Source organism: Cebidichthys violaceus, unplaced genomic scaffold (assembly GCF_023349555.1).
Source record: "Cebidichthys violaceus isolate CVI_PGR_0920_01 unplaced genomic scaffold, fCebVio1.0.p SCAF_6, whole genome shotgun sequence".
NCBI classification, from domain to species: domain Eukaryota; kingdom Metazoa; phylum Chordata; class Actinopteri; order Perciformes; family Stichaeidae; genus Cebidichthys; species Cebidichthys violaceus.
This window is the reverse complement of record NW_027176816.1, coordinates 8539821-8558395: the sequence shown is the minus strand read 5'-3', so window position 1 is coordinate 8558395 and position 18575 is coordinate 8539821. Positions and strand designations below refer to the sequence as shown.

At 40.2% G+C, this 18575-nt stretch overlaps 1 protein-coding gene across 3 annotated transcripts in view; it reads left to right on the top strand.

Moving 5' to 3' along the window:
- Window positions 1–18575, top strand: part of cntn3a.2 (contactin 3a, tandem duplicate 2) — a 31690-nt gene that overhangs the window by 2304 nt on the left and 10811 nt on the right. For 2 of the 3 annotated variants that reach the window (XM_068732912.1, XM_068732911.1), the window contains exons 2-14: window positions 698–835; window positions 1453–1588; window positions 4800–4975; window positions 6435–6530; window positions 6653–6856; window positions 7717–7819; window positions 8166–8350; window positions 9213–9349; window positions 10490–10619; window positions 11125–11275; window positions 11583–11710; window positions 13022–13191; window positions 14524–14641. In XM_068732912.1, the coding sequence (XP_068589013.1) occupies window positions 781–835; window positions 1453–1588; window positions 4800–4975; window positions 6435–6530; window positions 6653–6856; window positions 7717–7819; window positions 8166–8350; window positions 9213–9349; window positions 10490–10619; window positions 11125–11275; window positions 11583–11710; window positions 13022–13191; window positions 14524–14641 (1789 nt within the window). In that variant the 5' untranslated portion in view covers window positions 698–780. Of the gene's footprint in view, window positions 1–83; window positions 836–1452; window positions 1589–4799; window positions 4976–6434; window positions 6531–6652; window positions 6857–7716; window positions 7820–8165; window positions 8351–9212; window positions 9350–10489; window positions 10620–11124; window positions 11276–11582; window positions 11711–13021; window positions 13192–14523; window positions 14642–18575 lie in introns of those variants that run through there. The other variant, XM_068732910.1, reaches the window with a different exon arrangement.

Below are 18575 nucleotides of genomic sequence, written 5' to 3'. Positions count from 1 at the left end.
TATTGTACATCGATCTGCATATACTCTGCACACGTGAATGTGCGTGTCGCTGCTCACTTAACAGCTGTGTTATGGCTGGTTCTCCGTTGTGGATGTGTTTGGCATTTCGTAATTGCATCATTACTCGCTCGGTCTCCTGCAAGAAGTTGGTGCATCGCAATCTGCAGCACATGTTACAAGCAGACAGACACTTGCCCTTGATTATGGACCTGGATGGAACGGCTTCCTCATCAGGCTGTCTTGATTCACCGCAGCATGTGGGGAGACACATGCTGCTGTGGGTGAATCTAATTGATTGGATGGCACCCAATTCCCAGGTCCAAGTCTCCTCAGGCAGCCAGAGTGAATCCGTCCAAGTGAAGGATGAGCTTAGGCGTTGGTCGCCACCTTAATAGATTGGCATGGGCTTCTTCCCATATGCCTCTGGTATCACCCTCAGACATCTCTGACTGCAAGTTGGCCGACGCCCGGCACAAAGTGACACTTCCTGGATCTTCGATGATGGACAGAAGTAATGAGACACATCCTGCACCAAACCCCACATCCAATTTTATCATAGCTCTATTTCCACTTCTAAAATGTGCACTTCCCCTGTCTTCTACTGATGGATGAACACAAGACATAATGCTGAAAGTGGGATGAAAATATTGGGGTTCGCCGAGTTTTATGTTTCACAACAAAGTCCTTGTTCCAACAGGTCAAGCTCCCCTCTCTCGGAGAACACGAGTGCCATTTCAAAGCTTATTGGATGAAAGTCTCATTTGCCCTTGGCTGCCAAAGATGACGTTGCCATGGAAACAGCTTCTACTGTTATCAATCATCGACTGTCTGGCAGGTAAACCACCTTTTTATATGAGTAATGATTCTTTCCTGTTTGGACATTTACAGTTGCGGAATGATAGCTGAAGAGGCGAAAATCATGTCAGTGTCAGAGATGATAGGATGGCCCAGGTTTAAAGGGACGCTCCTCAGTATTGACTTCCATTCACAACACAGAAACAATACTCTCAATCTTCTTCTTTGCTACCCTGGGATTGTAACCTGTTTTGTTTCTTTGTCTTTTATGTTTTCCTTGATTTAATTAACACAAACCACAGAGCAAAGAACAGGATTAAAAATAAAAATCTTTTTACATGTAATGTATAGCAATTTAGCAATGGATGGTTGATCTTTTATCATATGGAAATTGTTTTAAATTCAAAGGAACGGCGTCCTATCAATATTGTTCATCTGGTTCTTTCGGAAGAAACAACTGGAGATAATATGAAACATACAGTATTTAGTCACTTCCCATTTTCAGCAATGCATAACCTCATAGTTTGAGAGAGCCTTCCTATTAGACCTGAATATCGTATTTCCTCCAGAAGAACAGGGAATTATGGTGTCCAAACTTTATCAAAACAGCACTTTTTCTGTATTGTTACGCTCAAGCTGTTACTGTTTCTCTGACAGATTGTCTGGACAGTGGATCATACCATGGTCCAAGATGGAGGATGGAGCCAGGTGATTTGTTCATTCCTATCGACTCCATAGAAGAAGAAGCTACTCTGACCTGTGACGCAAAGGGAACGCCCCCTCCTCAGTATAGGTAAGACCACATTCAAATGAAAGTGTGTGGAAGCAGTGAGACTTCCAATTTATGTTTACTTTAACTATTAAACCAAGTGAAAGTCAACAATCCTAATATCTGTCTGAAAACTGGATTACAGAAACACAATCTGCACCACAAAAACGTAGTGTTTTAGTTGGAAGCAACCATCACCATTTATTGCTTTTCTTTGTTCAAACTTAAAGGGACTCCAGCACAGAATCAGCAGCACTTTCTTCACGTTCTCTCTATTCTTCACTTCACTATCATCACTGAAAGCACACAGTGTCTTAAGAGGACCATGTTTAATGTAAAGTACTGTCATCAGTGCAGGAAACATAACGTTTGGGTGCGTGGGGGCATAATACCCCACTCACATAACCTATGACTAGATATCGTAATACTGTAATATGTCATAAGAGTTGTCTTTTCCTGGTTTTAAAGGCTGCATTGCAGCAAAGAGATGTAATTTCTGAACTTACAAGACTGATCTAACTCTCTATTATTTTCTTTTATTCACTTAGTCATTACTGATAATTATTTATCAGAACTCTCATTGTGTCAATATTGGTCAACCAATGGCCAACGTTACAATAACGTATTTGGTCAAAAACATTGTGATATTTCATTTGATCTATAACGCCCAGCCCCAAGATATGTGAAAACTGTGGCTGAAGAAAAGGAATAGTTATTTTTTTCATGCTTTGAGAGGAATGATGAAACATTCTTGAAAAGTGCTGTGAATAAGAATGTATAAAGATGTTTCCCATGGAATAGGCAGGTGCTTGCTCTCCATTTCTTTTTCTCCAAATGAGACTGAGATGCACACAGAGACTCTTAAGCAGTGGTGTCATTACGGCTTTACTAACTCATATTGACTAACGCGTCGCCAATCTGCCTCTTGTCTCGCCAGATATTATCTTTAGCATCACACGTGTCGCATCTTAATGCATCTTTAAATCTCCTGTCATAAGACACTGTGAGACCAATGCAGGTTGCTAGACACCAGCAGGCATTGATTACAAGTGTCTTTGGAGTTACTTACAGCACAGCCAGCACAGACTGATGGTGGTGGAGTATGTGCGCTCATTATTTCAGGCTTTTCACGTTCCCCGCCTAAGACCAGGTATTTCCATGTACTGATTAAAGGTGAGATGAGCATGTTTAACGTGGTGTCTTGTCAAGCTGGCTGTGCTGGGCTCTGCAAGTCCTCAACACCTCTCTGGCTCCTCTCTTGAAGTGTAAATAGGCTCACACTGCCCCCCCCCTTCTCTCTTTTCTCTCTTCTCCTCTGCTCTACCAATCCTGTCACTCACAAAAAGATGAGACTGTCATAGTATGCACACCGTAGCGGCATAATAACTGATGGGAGAAAACCACATCTTATGGAAAAGCATCTTCTCCTCAGCGGGTCATAAAAAATGATGCATTTTATTTATTTGTTTAATCTAAACAGAGGGTGACATGCCTTACCTTTACCTGACCTGAGGTTTGAAGCCTGAGGCTCTGAGCGGCAGGATGATCCAGAGTTTCTATGCGGTCAGATGGTCAGACAACATGTGCTCACAAAATGAGTCTCAGGCTGAGTAATTTGGTTATCGGTGTTGCTATTCAATCACCTGCACAATGCAAGTGACTCTTGGATGAAGATAATGTGGTGACTCGAGTGGAAGCAGACATCTAAACACACACATGGATGTATCACTAGCCGAGCCAACCCTTTAAATATTCATTGTACAGACAAGTCTCTGAAACTGTATAGCCTTAAGAAATAGGGTTAACCCCAATACGTACAGAAAAACAGCTATTAAGCATAAGTGTCTGGAGTACGGCAGCAAGCACTCATCGACGTTCAATGGTTTGGATATTCTTTAAGAAATTATTTTGGAGGTTAGACTTGAAAGCTTTTGGTAAGTTGGCCATTATGGCCTCCACGTCTTTCATTTCCACTTAAGTGAGGTAGAATAGCAGAAGGTGGCTGAAGGAAAGAAATTGTTATTTTGTATGCTTTGAGAGCAATGATGGAACATTCTTGAAAAGTGCTGTGCCCTTGAACCCATCAATACTCCATTTTTGAAGAGCATTTACAAAGAGATGAGTGTTGTGGTGGAAGAAAGGGTTTTCTCTCTGAATAATAGGGCTTGTTTAAATCAATGAATTTATCTCATGTTTTTAAAAGTTCTTTTAGGTGCTTCGTTTACTTGATAACACAATCTTAACCTGCTGTGCAGTATTTTTTTAAATGATGGATATGATGGAAGGTGAAAGGGAGCATAAAAGGCACCCTTTGTTACATGAGCCTAGTGTTACATCTTGCCAAGTGCTAATGTTTTGTCCTAATGAGAAGTCAAAGGTGGAATAATGTCACATTATGTAAATATAATGTGACAGAGAAGAGGTGATTATGGTTAGGACTGATGATAATATCTAGGATGGCTTCTAAAACCTTTATCTCCTGCTTCCCTTAAATAGCCGAAGACAGCTTTGTGTGTGATACTCTAAGATTAAACTTTAATGATCCCTGCGGGGAAAATGGGATAGCTGCAGCAGCAAATAGTGGTAGAGCAAAATAAAGAAAAATGAAAAAGACACAGAAAAATACAATATAAATAAGAAATGTGCATTTTAAGGGTTATATAAACACGTAGCCAATAGCACTAGAGTATGTTATAGCATTATGGATTACAGAATAACTAGATTACAGGGACAAAACAATATGCAACAATCGTGGAACATGTGCAGAATATGATAGGTAGACGCATGAAATCATCAAACTACTTGCAGTTTATAAAAATGTGAGTCGAGCACAATTTAGGACTGAAACAAAAAAGACAACAGAGATCATTCAAATGCTTATCCGTGTATTTACTTTTTACAGATCTACACACACTTTTTAACTGCCTTTTCCCACTTACACTTTATGACTTCATGAATATAGAAATTACTTTTGTTTGAAACTTTGTTAGGAAAGTTGAAGCACTGCAGGAAAAGAATCAAATGTGAAAATTACAACCGCAAAGTTCACGCTGTTCTTGCTTCAACCTGCGAATTCTTCGACACCAGCACAAATGTACAGTATATTATTCTTGCTTCAAGTGAGTTACTTCAGTGAGTTGTGTTCTCCACTCACCTCCTGTCAGACCACCTTGGTTGGTAGAAAGAAATGGACAGTGTGTTTTGCCAGGGACTGATGGTGTCTTTGCCCTCGCAGATGGTCATTGAATGGGACTCTCATAAATCTGGGCCTGGATCGCCGGCGGCGTCTGTCTGGGGGCAACCTCATTATAAGCAGTCTGGACCGCTACCAGGATGTAGGACTGTACCAGTGTATGGCGTTCAACACTGTAGGAGCTATCCTCAGCAGGAGAGCAAGTCTGCAGTTTGCCTGTAAGTTGAAGTCAGTGTTTGTCACTTTTTATCAAGAAATGGTATGGAAGTGTAACTGCACTTAGCAAAAAATGCAGACACATGCCGAACTAGGTGGCCGATATTTGCAATATTTATGAGAGCTGCAAAATTAAATGCTGAAGTAACATTAGGGTGGCTTGAGTGTGATGACTGTTCTTTACTCATGATCGTACATGCAAACTAAGAATGACTACTTTGTCAAAAGTCTGTGGTGTTTTATTGGGTATATTCTAGTCTAGGGTAAAGTAGTCAACCAAATTCCTAAATGTAGTGCATGAAGAATACCTCAATGGCTCAAGAGTAATGCAAATGACTAAAAGAAACAGTGGAAACATTACGTTTTAAACTGCATTGCCACAAAGATAAGACCGTATATACAAACTGCGATTTCTCTCAAGTCTCTCAAATTTTTCTCAAATCTTTGGTGGTGAAACCAGCAAGAATCTTAAATGAATTAAGAAATGAATACTTACTATTTATGTTCTATCCATTAAGGTGCCTATTCATGCTCATCTCAACTAAATGACATTTCACACCTTCTCTTGGTGGGATCCGGCCATGCAGATATTTTTGTTTGTATTTGACAAGCTTTTAAGATATGCACTGCTGAGACATAATAACTTTAAAAAAAACTCAAAAATGCAGAAATTATTTCTCGGTTACACTGTATTATCTACACGTCCCTCTGATAGAAGTTTTACCTATTTTCACCTTCAAATGAATATAGTCCAACTGAAAACTTTGAAACTGATTAAAGCGAAGTCTGTGGATTATACAGAATAACCGGGAGATATACCTGCATGACTAAATACCACCAGGGGTAAGTAGGAAAATGTGTGTGCGCTTTTTGTGATACTTATCCTTTCACTATAAGCATGCACTGAAAAACAGGGTTTTTTATGTGACCTTATATCATAATAATAATAATAATAATAAGTAATTGTTACTTTAACATATTATGGCTATACAATACTACATTATACTATAGCTTTAGTTAGTAAGCTACCTTGGTCTTGAAGTATTCATTTGAGATATGTTCTCTTGTTGTGTTATTGCCCTGGTTTAGGGGTTGCAGCCTATGCCGACATTCCAAGCTCAAGTGGTTACTCTTTCTTAGACATGTACACAGCTGGAGTTATAACCCGTTCTTACCAGTCTTGCTCTTATATCATAAAAAAAGTATATCTAATATCGCATTCAGGTCCTGAGCTAAAATTTCTGCACTGTATTTTTTGTGCTTTACAAAACCCCCTCATATGAACAGGCACTTTTCTGTCTGTCTCTCTGTGTCTCTCCTTCTCTCTCAGGCATTCGCCGAGGTGCAATTCTCATGACAATTTCCTCATGGGCTTGTGCCAGCTTTTGCTCAGCTCTGTTTCCACTCTGATATGTGAGATCCCGCGGTGATCTTTCTTTTCATTTCTGTTTCCCCCCTCAGACTTAGATCATTTCAAAGTCCACACCAGAAGTGCAGTGTCGGTCCGCGAGGGACAAGGAGTGGTGCTTCTTTGTGGAACGCCCACTTCCTCAGGAGGTAAACGTTCATCTTAATCTCCATCCGTGCAGTTCTTCAAAGTTCGTTTTTATAATCCTATCTAATGTCACGTCGTATTCTATTCACGATCATCTCATCTGTGTCCCTGTTTTGTCCTCCAGACCTTACGTATGCATGGGTCTTCAATGAGTACCCGTACTTTGTTCAACAAGACAATCGACGTTTCGTCTCCCAGCAGACGGGAAACCTTTACATTGCCAAGGTGGAGCCCTCTGATGTGGGTAACTACACTTGCGTTGTGATGAACAGCATCACAAAGGGCAAAGTTCAGAGCTCACCCACGTCTCTGATCCTCAGGACAGATGGTAAGACACAGCCCACAGCCATGATGTGACAAGTATGCCTCTCAGCCTTGTATTGAGGACCTTTTCCTTTCAAGGTGGCTTTAATCATCGTACTTGCATGAGTGCTCTTTGTCCTGTCGTGCCTCACTGTGGTTGAGTCACCAAGCGCTAATGCTTGTAAGTAAATAGTTGCTCCTCAATGTAGGCCAGCAAACAAAGCACCCAAATCTCTTCTTTGCTGACATAGCTTTCTTATGATTCGCATTCCCTTTAAAAGCTTTCCCCGTGCTTTCACTTGAATTCTCAAGCCGGCTCTCTTTGCTCTGTTGTTCTATTCTCTGTTACGCCTTCATAGAAAGAGTGAATAAAGATTGCCTCGGAATGAATTAAACATGAGCCATACGTCACTGGACCATTACATTGAGTGTTCTGGTGGCTCAACCAGTTAGTTTCCACTCAATGTACTGTACATGTAGCTGAATAGATTTAAATCTCATCGCATCGCTTTCTGATCCCGGCCTCGACTGTCTTAAAGACTGATGCAAACAATAAAACACCAGAGGTTGCCCACTCAAGCTTTGAAATAATAGATAAACAGCCAGAGTAGCTGAAAAAAAACAAGATTTCAAATTCCACTCTGTCTATTCCACCAAGAACAGATTTACATTTTTCCTCGCTGGTATTTCACTGCACTCTCGCGACTGCCCATTTAAGTGATGTACTACTTTGAGTTTACCCATGAGAGAATGTTTGCTCATGTGTCTTTTATTTCTCCTCTGTTAGTTTTACAGTGCTATTGTTTGGTCCGTAATGCAAGCCATATTGCTTGTAAGTCATGAATAATGGAAGACTGAGCAAGTTCTTGTGCTTGCTCTTCATAGGAGTGATGGGCGAATACGAGCCGAAAATAGAAGTTAATTTCCCAGACAATGTACCCGCCGCAAAAGGATCAACAGTTACGCTGGAGTGTTTCGCCCTCGGGAAGTAAGCTGAATTCCTTGAAGCATGTTTTCAATCTTCTGCTCTCATTCATTCCAGGCCTCTGGATTTCTATATAGTAAAGTTACCGTGGCAATTATATTTCGGAGAATATGGCGTCAAGCCATAATTGGTCTGAAAATCATGTGAGACAGCTTTTTTTCTGTTGTCGGATCAGGTTAACTCCAAACCATTCATCAGCAGGGAAAAAATACATTGAAAAGGCTTTTAAGCTCAATCAAATACTTTATTGCTGCCAGATTATTACAGACACCTGCAACCTGAGTGACTATCTTGAAAAGAACTTAAATCAGAATCTCTGCTGAGGCTTTTCTTCCTCTGTGTCTTTCAGCCCTGTCCCAGAAATCACCTGGAAAAGGGCTAACGGCGTTCCCTTCCCCAGTAAAGTCAAAATGAAGTACTCGAATGCGGTGATGGAGATCCCCAGCTTCCAGCAGGATGATACAGGAGGATACGAGTGCGTGGCTGAGAACAAGATGGGCAAGAACATAGCCACCGGTCGACTGGCATTCTATGGTACGGAGACTTTTGTTCGGCTTGCTAAGACAACACAATGTTACTGATATTAAGAGTTGTGTTACATCTTTGTTATGTTCCATCCATCCTGCTGTTGCTGTTAGCATGTGACACCAAGAATTGGTTGAAGTGGTTGAGAGTTGTTATTCGGTAATATGATAATAGTTATAATTTTAACAGCTCATTGTTTACATACACAGCCGGGTAAAAAGTCATTACCTTCTTCTCGGATAATAAGCGCTGTTGGTTTTAATTTTACTGCAGTAGTTACATTGGTGGGTTCTTGGCTTACTTCAGCCACCCTGAATTTGTGAGAGAGGGAAAATGACACCTGTGAAATTGGACTTGACGGTATGTAAAGTGCCTGCGAAGTGAACTGTGCTTATTATGAGCACAACACTCTACCCATGAAAATTCCTGAAAATCTGTAAATATGTAAGAGGTAAGAAGCTAGGGAGTTGTGTGTGCTGGATGGGAAACAGACCGGGGTGATCTTTATTATACACAGAATTAAGGTGACAGGTTGGGGTGAGCAGAGACGTTGGGTGCACTTCAGCCGTCATGAGAGCTTTCTGCTTTGTGGCGCAGTGCTTCGTGCTAATCTCGAGTTGCCACAGGCTGCTGACACATTTAAGTGATGAAACTGAGTGATACCCTACATTCACTCCTCTCTCCTCTTTAAAGACAAAGCCCTTCTCCACAAGCTTTATGATTTCCACTTATTTGAGCTGTCAATCTATGCATGCTTTCCTTTGAACTATTTTGGATGAGGACTATTTGGTGAGATAATACAGCTCCTTTAAAATCTGTCCCACTGGTTTTCTGTCAGATAATTCTCAGGAGTATATTTCTGTTCCCTCAGCCAAGCCTCAGTGGATGCAGGCCATGAAGGACACAGCCCTGGCCATAGAGGAGAGACTATACTGGGAATGCCGAGCCAACGGCAAGCCCAAACCCTCCTACACATGGCTGAAGAACGGCCAACAGCTACTCTCAGAGGTAAATTACTGCCTGTCTTTCGCCACCTACCAATGTTTCATTTTAATGACTTAATCCTCAGCTTCAGCTCATCCTTTCACTTTAGAGAGCCTGGCGTCAAACGCGCGGCTGTTTTTCCAAGTGCAATTCAGAGCGAGATGAGAGGAGAGGGTAAACATCTGAGGTGTGCCAGTGATGAGGCATGGATGTAACTGTCTCTTATTCTGCTCTACCTTGGCAGATTACACAGTCTTAGTGAGTGGATCAGTGTAGTCCCTGGGAGATTGCTCCATTTCATTTGGATGGAGTCGGTGGTTGTTTTTCATTATTCATGGTGCATGTTTTAGCTCCTATAGATTTAAGGACAGTGGGTTTAATCTACTGTGAAATACACTGTATACCACTGCATAACTTACAAAGGACCACCAGGGAAATACATAGTGTTAAACTTGACTTGAGTTAAACCTGACTTTTTGTTTTATTTTCTGAGTAGCATTTCATAATGCTCAGAGCAAGTCTAATTTTGTCGTTAAAATACCTTTTTTAAATGGCATTCTTTTATTTGATTTTAAGAATATAATTACAGTTGCATGATTTAGAATATGATAACCTTTTTTTCTCTGTTCAATGAGCAGTATTAGTTTTACTAGTTTTCATGATTTCAGTTTCAGATTTACAGTATATGGCTTATGATAAGCATACTGTTGTGTAAACGCATATTCTTTCATTCAAAGAGAGTGCTTAATCCTTACACGCAAAACAGAAATAATATGAGATTGGGCTGTGATTCGTTTAGCAAAAACCTTACACGTAGCACCTCAAACAACATCTATTCTATCAATAATGTCTGATGATGCATGAACATGTAAAAATAAATTACTTGTATAACAGGACCCTTCATTTAGCCACACATACATAAATCTTACATGCTCAGTTGTCACTACAGGATATTATTACAAGCTGTAAAGACTGGTTTACATGATGGAGAGAACAAGCATGTTTGGAAAAACATTGTTTCAGTTGCTGCAACAAAATCCTGATTTGATCCACGCCCAATGACAATGCTTCGAACCCATCCGCTGCATTTTGAGCTTTGCCAGAGTGAAAGCTACCTTTTAGTCTTAAGCAATAATTGCTTTCTTTCATCCTTTTTCTTCACAGGACAGAATCCATGTGGAGGACGGAGTCCTGTCAGTGTCGGTGCTGACACTATCCGACGCCGGCATGTACCAGTGTGTGGCTGAGAATAAACACGGCGTCATATATTTCGCTGCTGAACTAATGGTTTTAGGTAGGTTGGCATTTATCTCTCTCTTAAATCCTCCAATCATTGTTGTCAAAGAATCTTAAAGGTCATTTTACTGTCATTCTTAAAGGTTATCTGGATTAACGGATAATGGGGTCAGCAAAGAGGGTTTTGTGGGGCCAAACACATTTAAAAAATCTTTTCCCCTTCATGATATCCTGATTTACTTTGATGTTAAGGTGAGAATGGGGTGATTGATACAGAATTCCTAGTCTAACAATAAACAGTAAAACCAACAGTAAAACCAATTAAAAGATACAATATTTGTTTGGACAGATAGGCTGTCCTCATGAATCCATTTTCTACATTGAAAATGGAATAATAATCACCAGTAGCGATTCGATTTTATATATTTATTTTTTCCCATCACAAATCTTTCAAATGTCTTTACAATTTGATGATTTTTGCAGATCAAACTGAAGCACGCCTCAAATGCCCTTTGAGATTTGCTGCAGCCTTGTACTAAAGACAGTTTACTGTTTCCACACAGCCTCTCCTCCAGACTTCACAGGGAACGTCCTCAGAGCATTGCTCAAAGCCAAGGCAGGAACTACAGTGACTTTAGAGTGTAAACCGCAGGCCTACCCCATCGCCAGCATTTTATGGAAGAAAGGGAACCTGCCTATCCACACCAGTGACAGGTAACGACTGCAATGAAAGTTGCTGCATGTGTTCTGAGACCACTTTTATGATGCCATCTCATTAGACCAATGGCTGTTCAAAGTATACCAATATAACCAATTCAGTATTTTTCCCACCTGAGCCCTTTCTTGTTTTGGTCTAATTGGTGAATATTCACCGCACTTACACAAACTGCTCAATGTCTATGACAACGTAGTACACCGACATGTAGAGAAACCAAGAATCAGAGTTTATCTAATGATACAAAATATTTTATTTGTTCTTGGAAGTTGTATTGCAAGCTGCTGTCTCTGTGCACTCCTATAGGATCACACTTTCCCCAGATGGAACATTGAGGCTTGCCAACGTGAGCAAGTCTGATGCAGGCAGCTATACGTGCTTCGCTAGGAATAGATTTGGCATGTCGAGTACAACTGGAAGGCTCCTTGTTACCGGTAAGCTCGGCTGTGAAATAGCAGAATGAATGCTTGTGCATCCCACTGAGTAAGCAGAATTTGTCGCTCAGTATGGATTAATGCAGGAGAGAGCTACTGTACCATGAGAACTTGAGTCAATAACTGGTGGGTCGAAACATAAACAAACTTCAAGTTTTGCTCTGAGGAGCTTGTCAAAACTAGGGAATTATTTTTTCTCGAGGGACTTTGCATAATTAAGTAACAGCCTTAAATGTTTTTAGATACATTTTTTTTTGTTTATTTATTCATTTTAGGGGGTGTAATGGTCACCCAAACTCAAGTGCAACTTGAAAGAAGAGCTCTTGTTTTTCAGTAAATTTCTTTTGAGCTGCTTTGTGCGGCTGCATTCTGCTGCGACTGCAATAATGCACTTGGAAGGTGTTTGAGAAAATACTCTATCATTGTTTTCCTCAAAGCATTTGAAACAACCAATTTACTGCAACAAATGAAAGTGCCCTGAGTGGAGGCAATGAAAGCGCTAGTGTGGAGGTGTTACAGATGCTGTTATTGTCGTGTGTTTCCAGTGGAGTGATAGGTGAGTGTTATCTTATTGGTTTTATTAATGTGCTGGATGCTATTGTCTGCCGTTGTAACTGCCAAGGCCCATATTTTTTTTAAATGGCTGGCTTATTTTTAAAGGCCATAATGCAGTCAGCGACACAGAGCCATGACCCAGACATTGATTATCATCAGCCTAAGAACTGAGGGGACACGTTTTACATGTGATTTTCAAATCCCCTCGGCATTCTATATAAAGTAAGATGTAAGAGTGGAAATCCTCTTCCTTTGTGCTGCACCTTCTTTATTTGATTCTAGCAGATTCATTATCTTGACTTTTGAAGCACGACAGACTTAGCCCAATGATTGCTATTGTAGACTTTGAAGCAGTGCCCTTCATTTTGGTCGTGGATGCACAGAGCAGCCCATTACATGAAGTTTTATCTGATCTGCAGTGTATTGTAATTGCTATCAGGATTTCAGAAGATTATTCTAGCTGTGTCAGCCAGGAGTATTAGGCCATTTTAGTAATGGCAGGCTGTGTGTTATCACATTATTCGACTAAGACTTTCATGAGACCTTCCTTTATATAGATAATACTCTGCCTGTGACTTTGTGTATTACAGAGCATGTTCTCCTAAGTATTGTCTCACTATTAAGCCTCTATTACAGAAAATCAACAATACACTGCTCATCTTGTTTCATCTCGCAAAATGTCTCATGTTCTGTGTGAGATTGGCAGTCAGAAATGAATCCCTCTAACGTTTTATTTTGGGGGTTTTTCTGGGGCAGATCCAACCAGAATCACCCAGGGGCCAGTGGACATGGAGATCATTGTAGGCGAGAGCATCGTGCTACCCTGTCAGGTCGCCAGTGACCCCGTCCTTGACGTTTCTTTCTCCTGGGCCTTCAACGGACAACTCATCGCCAAGGGAGACGGTCACTTTGAGCTAGTGGGCGGGGTGAGTGACCCGCAGTCATACTTCTTCAGAACGTGTGAATGGCCAGTTGGCACCTCTTCCCATCTTGCTTCACTTCATCCCTGCCATTAGTTAAAAGAGACAGCTTGTGGGTTGACATCATGAAGATTTACTGTGGCTAGTTTTGCTGCAATGGGTGTGATACCATCCTTTTTTTTTCAATTCTAAAGTGTCCATGGAGGCTTATTAAGCTGTGGGAATATGACAATATTTGGACTATTAGATCATTCAGCTGTCCCAAGCTTCCAATTGTATTTTAGTGAATGAAAACATAGCTATGCTATGTCCAAATACACTTCCTACATAGACACCATCATGTAGGTAATGCATTAGTTCCTCAGGCATTGTGACAAGTTGTCATCTTTTTGAGTACACCTCTCCTACTCAAGCTCAGCCTTCTGAAATAATCTTTTTTTTTTTTAAATCTTGATTCTTGAATTATTCTTAAATCCTACTTTAACATAGCCTGCTGCACAGCTCGTCATAACAGATACACAGATACAAATCATCAGCGGTGTCTTGGCAGAGCCTCAAATAACAAAACACTTTCAGAACACCCTCACACCCTTAGAGATTAACCATTCTTCATGTGTGTGTTTGACTGACAATGTTCCTATCTGAAAAGAGACGTGTCCCCAGTCCAAAAAGATTATCAACTTAACTTTGCTGCTTCAAGGAAATTTAATTTCCATAATTAAACCACGTTGGCTCTTCTGCCACATTTCCCTGCCAATACCAAGAGAATGATTTCACCACTAATTTACCGTTTGCTGCTTACGGGTGTCCTCACAGATGAGAATCCAGAGGGCCTTTTTTTCCTCTCCAGTCGCGCAAAAAACAGCTGAACTCAACAGTAATAGCTTATTTGTGTAGTTTCTCACAACATGCCTTGAAGGTCATGATGATGACCTCTGCAAAAAGCAAAGGAAATAGAAATGGCCTTGTAAGACACAAAAATTCCATTTGCTGCATAACATTTTGGCCTTGATTCTTTTCATCCCAGCTTATCTTGGAAAGAAGTATGTGACTAAAATGTTGTGTCATATTCAGGATTTTATCGTTATGTTTTGCCTTCATGGCTTTGACTTCAAGAACTGTCAAGACATGCAAAAATATCTTTGCTGTTAAATATCTTTTCAGAAACAGGCTGGATTTTCCTCTGCAAAGTCCGAGCTAAATAACTGCAGGATCTGCTAACATTTTTTGGCACCGCTATTTACTACACCTTATATATGCCTCACTACATTCTTTAATAAGCTGTCAGAAGCTCTGTTATCTTTTATGCTACATAAAGCTTTCTTTCCTCCTTGGTAGAGAGCAGCAGGAGATCTGATGATCAGGAACATTCAGCTTTACCATGCCGGCAAATATATCTGTGTGGTGGACACGGACGTGGAGAGCCTGTCAGCCGTGGCTGTATTGATTGTCAAAGGTAAGAAAACCTCCTCTCCGCTCCGCAGGCACTAATTAAAACAGGGCGAACAGCCAGGATAGTTTTTCGGTTCCTCTTTATGAAAAAGAGAAAAATGCAGGTAAAGTGTACTCTGTATATATCTAAATATGTGGATATCTCTTCTATCAGGTCAAAAAAAGGGGAAATTATAAAATCTACACTTAACTAAAAACGGTAGACAGTAAATGGACTGCACTTATGTGGCGTTTTTCTACCTTAACGGACAAAACGGTGTACAATTTGCTTCTCGCTCACATGCATACTCACACATTGAGAGGCAGAGCCGCCATGCGAGGCGCTGGCTTGTCCTTTTGGGAGCAACTTGGGGTTCAGAGTCTTGCTCAAGGACACTTAGACATGTAATAGTGATAAAGTGGGCGATAGATGTAGCCAACAACCCACAATAAAAAACATGTCTGTACTCTGTAAGGGTTAACAATAAAGCTTTGTTGATAATATACATTTATGGTGACATTATATGAATATGCATTACTGACAATATAAAGAATGCTCGACTGTCGAGGCATATAATGGTCACTTATGGTTTTAAACTAAAATGGGTTTTGTCCCAGCCAGTTATTGCACTGCGACCAAAATGCCCCTATCCTCATAAAAATGATTGCGGATGTCAGCGAACAGTCCACAGCTTTTATGTCCTGCTTATTTCTCGTAGCAGTCACTTGATTATATCAAATAGAGGAGGCTTGCTTTTCTTTCAAAATGCATTCGGGGATGTTTGTGGAAGATGACTTGACAAAACTGTGTGAAAATGTTCTGTCTCTTTTTAATGACCAATTTTCAATATTGTGGCAATGTACTTGACAGTGGAATGTTTAGATGCCTGTCTGTGCTCACTCATGCAGTATGTTTAACTCCAGAGAGACACGATTGTCAAGAGCTACATCGGGCAGAACAAAATAGAACAACTTTTGTTTCGTGTTTTGGGTAGGGGCAGATTGATGTGGTGTGCAGAGTGAGAGAAGGGAGGAATCTAGCTTTGATCAATACATCAAGTAGCCCAGCAAATTGACATTACGCAAATGTGTTAAATGTCAGATGAGGTGAGGGATGATATTGGTGTCAGGATTTGAAATGGTTGGATCCATATCTTTATCTTGTAAGGATACCCACCAGTGATTCAGCTTGACATGTTAAAGATCTTCAAGGCAAATGCCATTAATAAGCACTCCTTTGCAGTTGGCTGAGGACTAAGTGGAAATAAGGCTGTTTCTCAAGCAGAAGCAATATCAAGGCCATGGACATGGATTGGCCTGGTATTGACTGGGGAGAAACTTGCCTGTGATTCAGATTGTGCATTATTTACACTTCCTGCTCGCGGCAGCTGTCATGGATGTCTCATTGTTTGGATCGAACTTCTCCAAATGATGGGCGACTAAGCATGAAGCTGGATAGAGAACTAGTCATGGAGGGCAAAGAATGGCGTTGCTTGATCACAGCTGCAGCCCTCTAACAAACTGACAGTGGTCACATGTCGAGTATCCTGTTTGGAAACCCCCACTACCTATATACCTATGACCCATGAAGGACACATGCAACACGTTCAAATAATGTGCAACACCAATTAAGCTCTTGCAGTATATGAACCACCCACGATACAAGCTTTGGTCCCCCAGTTTACAAAGATGAAAACATGTTTTCTACCTCACCTCCGGTGTTATCCAGCCATGCAGGTATTTTTTTATTTGCCCAGGTTGAGTCACATCCAATTTTGAGAATGCAAACACATCAATACAATGGATAATAATCAGTGGTGGAAGAAGTAGGCCTTGTCAGATCCTTAACTTACGTAAAAATACAACAATGTATAAATACTCCATTACAAGTAAGAGTCCTGTATAAAATGTCTTACCTAAGTAAAGACGATGTATGTACTTAAAGTATCAAAAGTAAAAGTGCTCATGCAAAACAATGTCTCCTGTGACAGATATATATATGACATCATGAGATTAATATTATGTTACTAATACTACTGTAGTTTTAACTATTTTAGGTAGTTGTGTCACAGGAGTCACAAGATAAATCTGAGGGGATATGAAATTATTGATGGGTTGGAAAAGAAGAAAAAAGATACATTAGATTAAAATGTTTTCATTTTTTCTTTATTTTTTCTTTAATTTTTGCTTTTTACAAAATATTGGGCTCAAACTTTGGAGGAATAGCTAAACAACTCATGGACATCTGAAAAATGTAGGGATTGCACAATGTATTGTAATTGATTTTTATATTTTTTTACATTATGCCTTAGTCTGTGAAGGAATAATAATAATAATAATCAGATAAATGCAGTCGAGGAAAAAGCACACTATTTCCCTCTTACATGTAATGGATTAGAAGTACAGTACTTGAATACAATACTTAGGTGAACATACTTTCTGCCACTAACACATTTTCAGAAAAACTATCCTTGTCCTCAATTGGAACTTCTTTCTACTAGAATATTTTCCTGTGCTGTGTGGATTATCCAAAGCAATTTGGACACTGAATCTGGACAGAGATGTTGCTGTCAAAGCTGCTAGCACCATTTAAAAAATCCATTGACTCTCATTTTTTTTGGGTGGAGGCAGACATCTCAGAGACAGATAGCTCAAAACCTTGACAAATTGAACCAAAACTTTCCGCATGGCTATATCCCTCAGTGTCTGCATTTACATGGGCTCAAAGAAATACAATTTTAATGTTAAGACAACAATGTGAATAATGCAGCACTCATTTCACTGTGATAATGAGTGTGTCAATCTGTTTGCGCTTTAAGCTAGTGCGAGTGTAATCACAGAAACAGATATAGACTTTTATGATAATGCTGATTATTGGTGTTATTGGCATTGGCAATAGATGCATTATTGCAATCATGTAATATATCAGCCATTGAAAGCAGCTCAGTAATTTTGCAGGGTGCTATTTCCGATCCTGTCTCGCTCCACTCGTCTCGCGGCACTGAAGGTCAATGATAATCGCTCCTGACACAAAGACTCTTGAGTGATCATCTGGATGCTTGTTTTTCACAATGGCAATGGAAAATGTTTTAGATGCCACTCCACGAGGCCTCACAAACACTCCACCGGGTGGTGGTGGTTACGGAGAAGGTCATGTTATACAGATAACATCATAGTCATTAGCATTCAAACCACTCGGTGAGCACTCGTGCTTGTTTGACAGTTGCATCATCATCATCGTCGTCCTCCTGGAAGACAGTACAGAGGGCAAAACACCAACTATACGACATTTAGTAGTGTTCCATCACTTTTAGAACATAATATTATTCAGATTCCCCCCATCTGACGATTGTGTAATTATATTACAAATATGGGTAATATTCAGTCCAGATCAAAATAATACAATACACCGTGTCTGTAAGTATTCACAATACAGCCAGATATTAATTTGCCCCGTGCCAAGTTCACAATAAAAGCCCAGACAGTCTGTCCATATTAATAACAGATTATTTGAACACCCTCAAGACACTGACAGCACCCTCTTGCCTCAGCCAATGAAATATAATTAAGAGGATAAGGAATTGATCCTTGATTGTGTGCCCCATTAATATGTATTACTGAAGCCAGTGTATTAAAGGGTTTTTTTTAATCAGGAGCTGCTAATGAGTTTTACAAAGATCAATATCTCTAAAGCCAGGGCTGTAAGGCCAAATGTTTGTGGGCTGCACGTTCAAGGCTTCTGTAAACAAAAAACAAATGTAGTTCAGCAGTTACTTGTTTAGCATACATGCATTTATAGATTTGGCAAGTACATGTTGCATAAACCATTGATTGTGTATTAAAATAATCATTTAACAGTTTAATAATTAGAATATTTTGCTTCAGATTAGAAACCACTTCAGAGTCGGTGAGGAGTGTGAGCGGAGCTAGGGGCGTTATTATTCTGCGGTCTGTCTCAA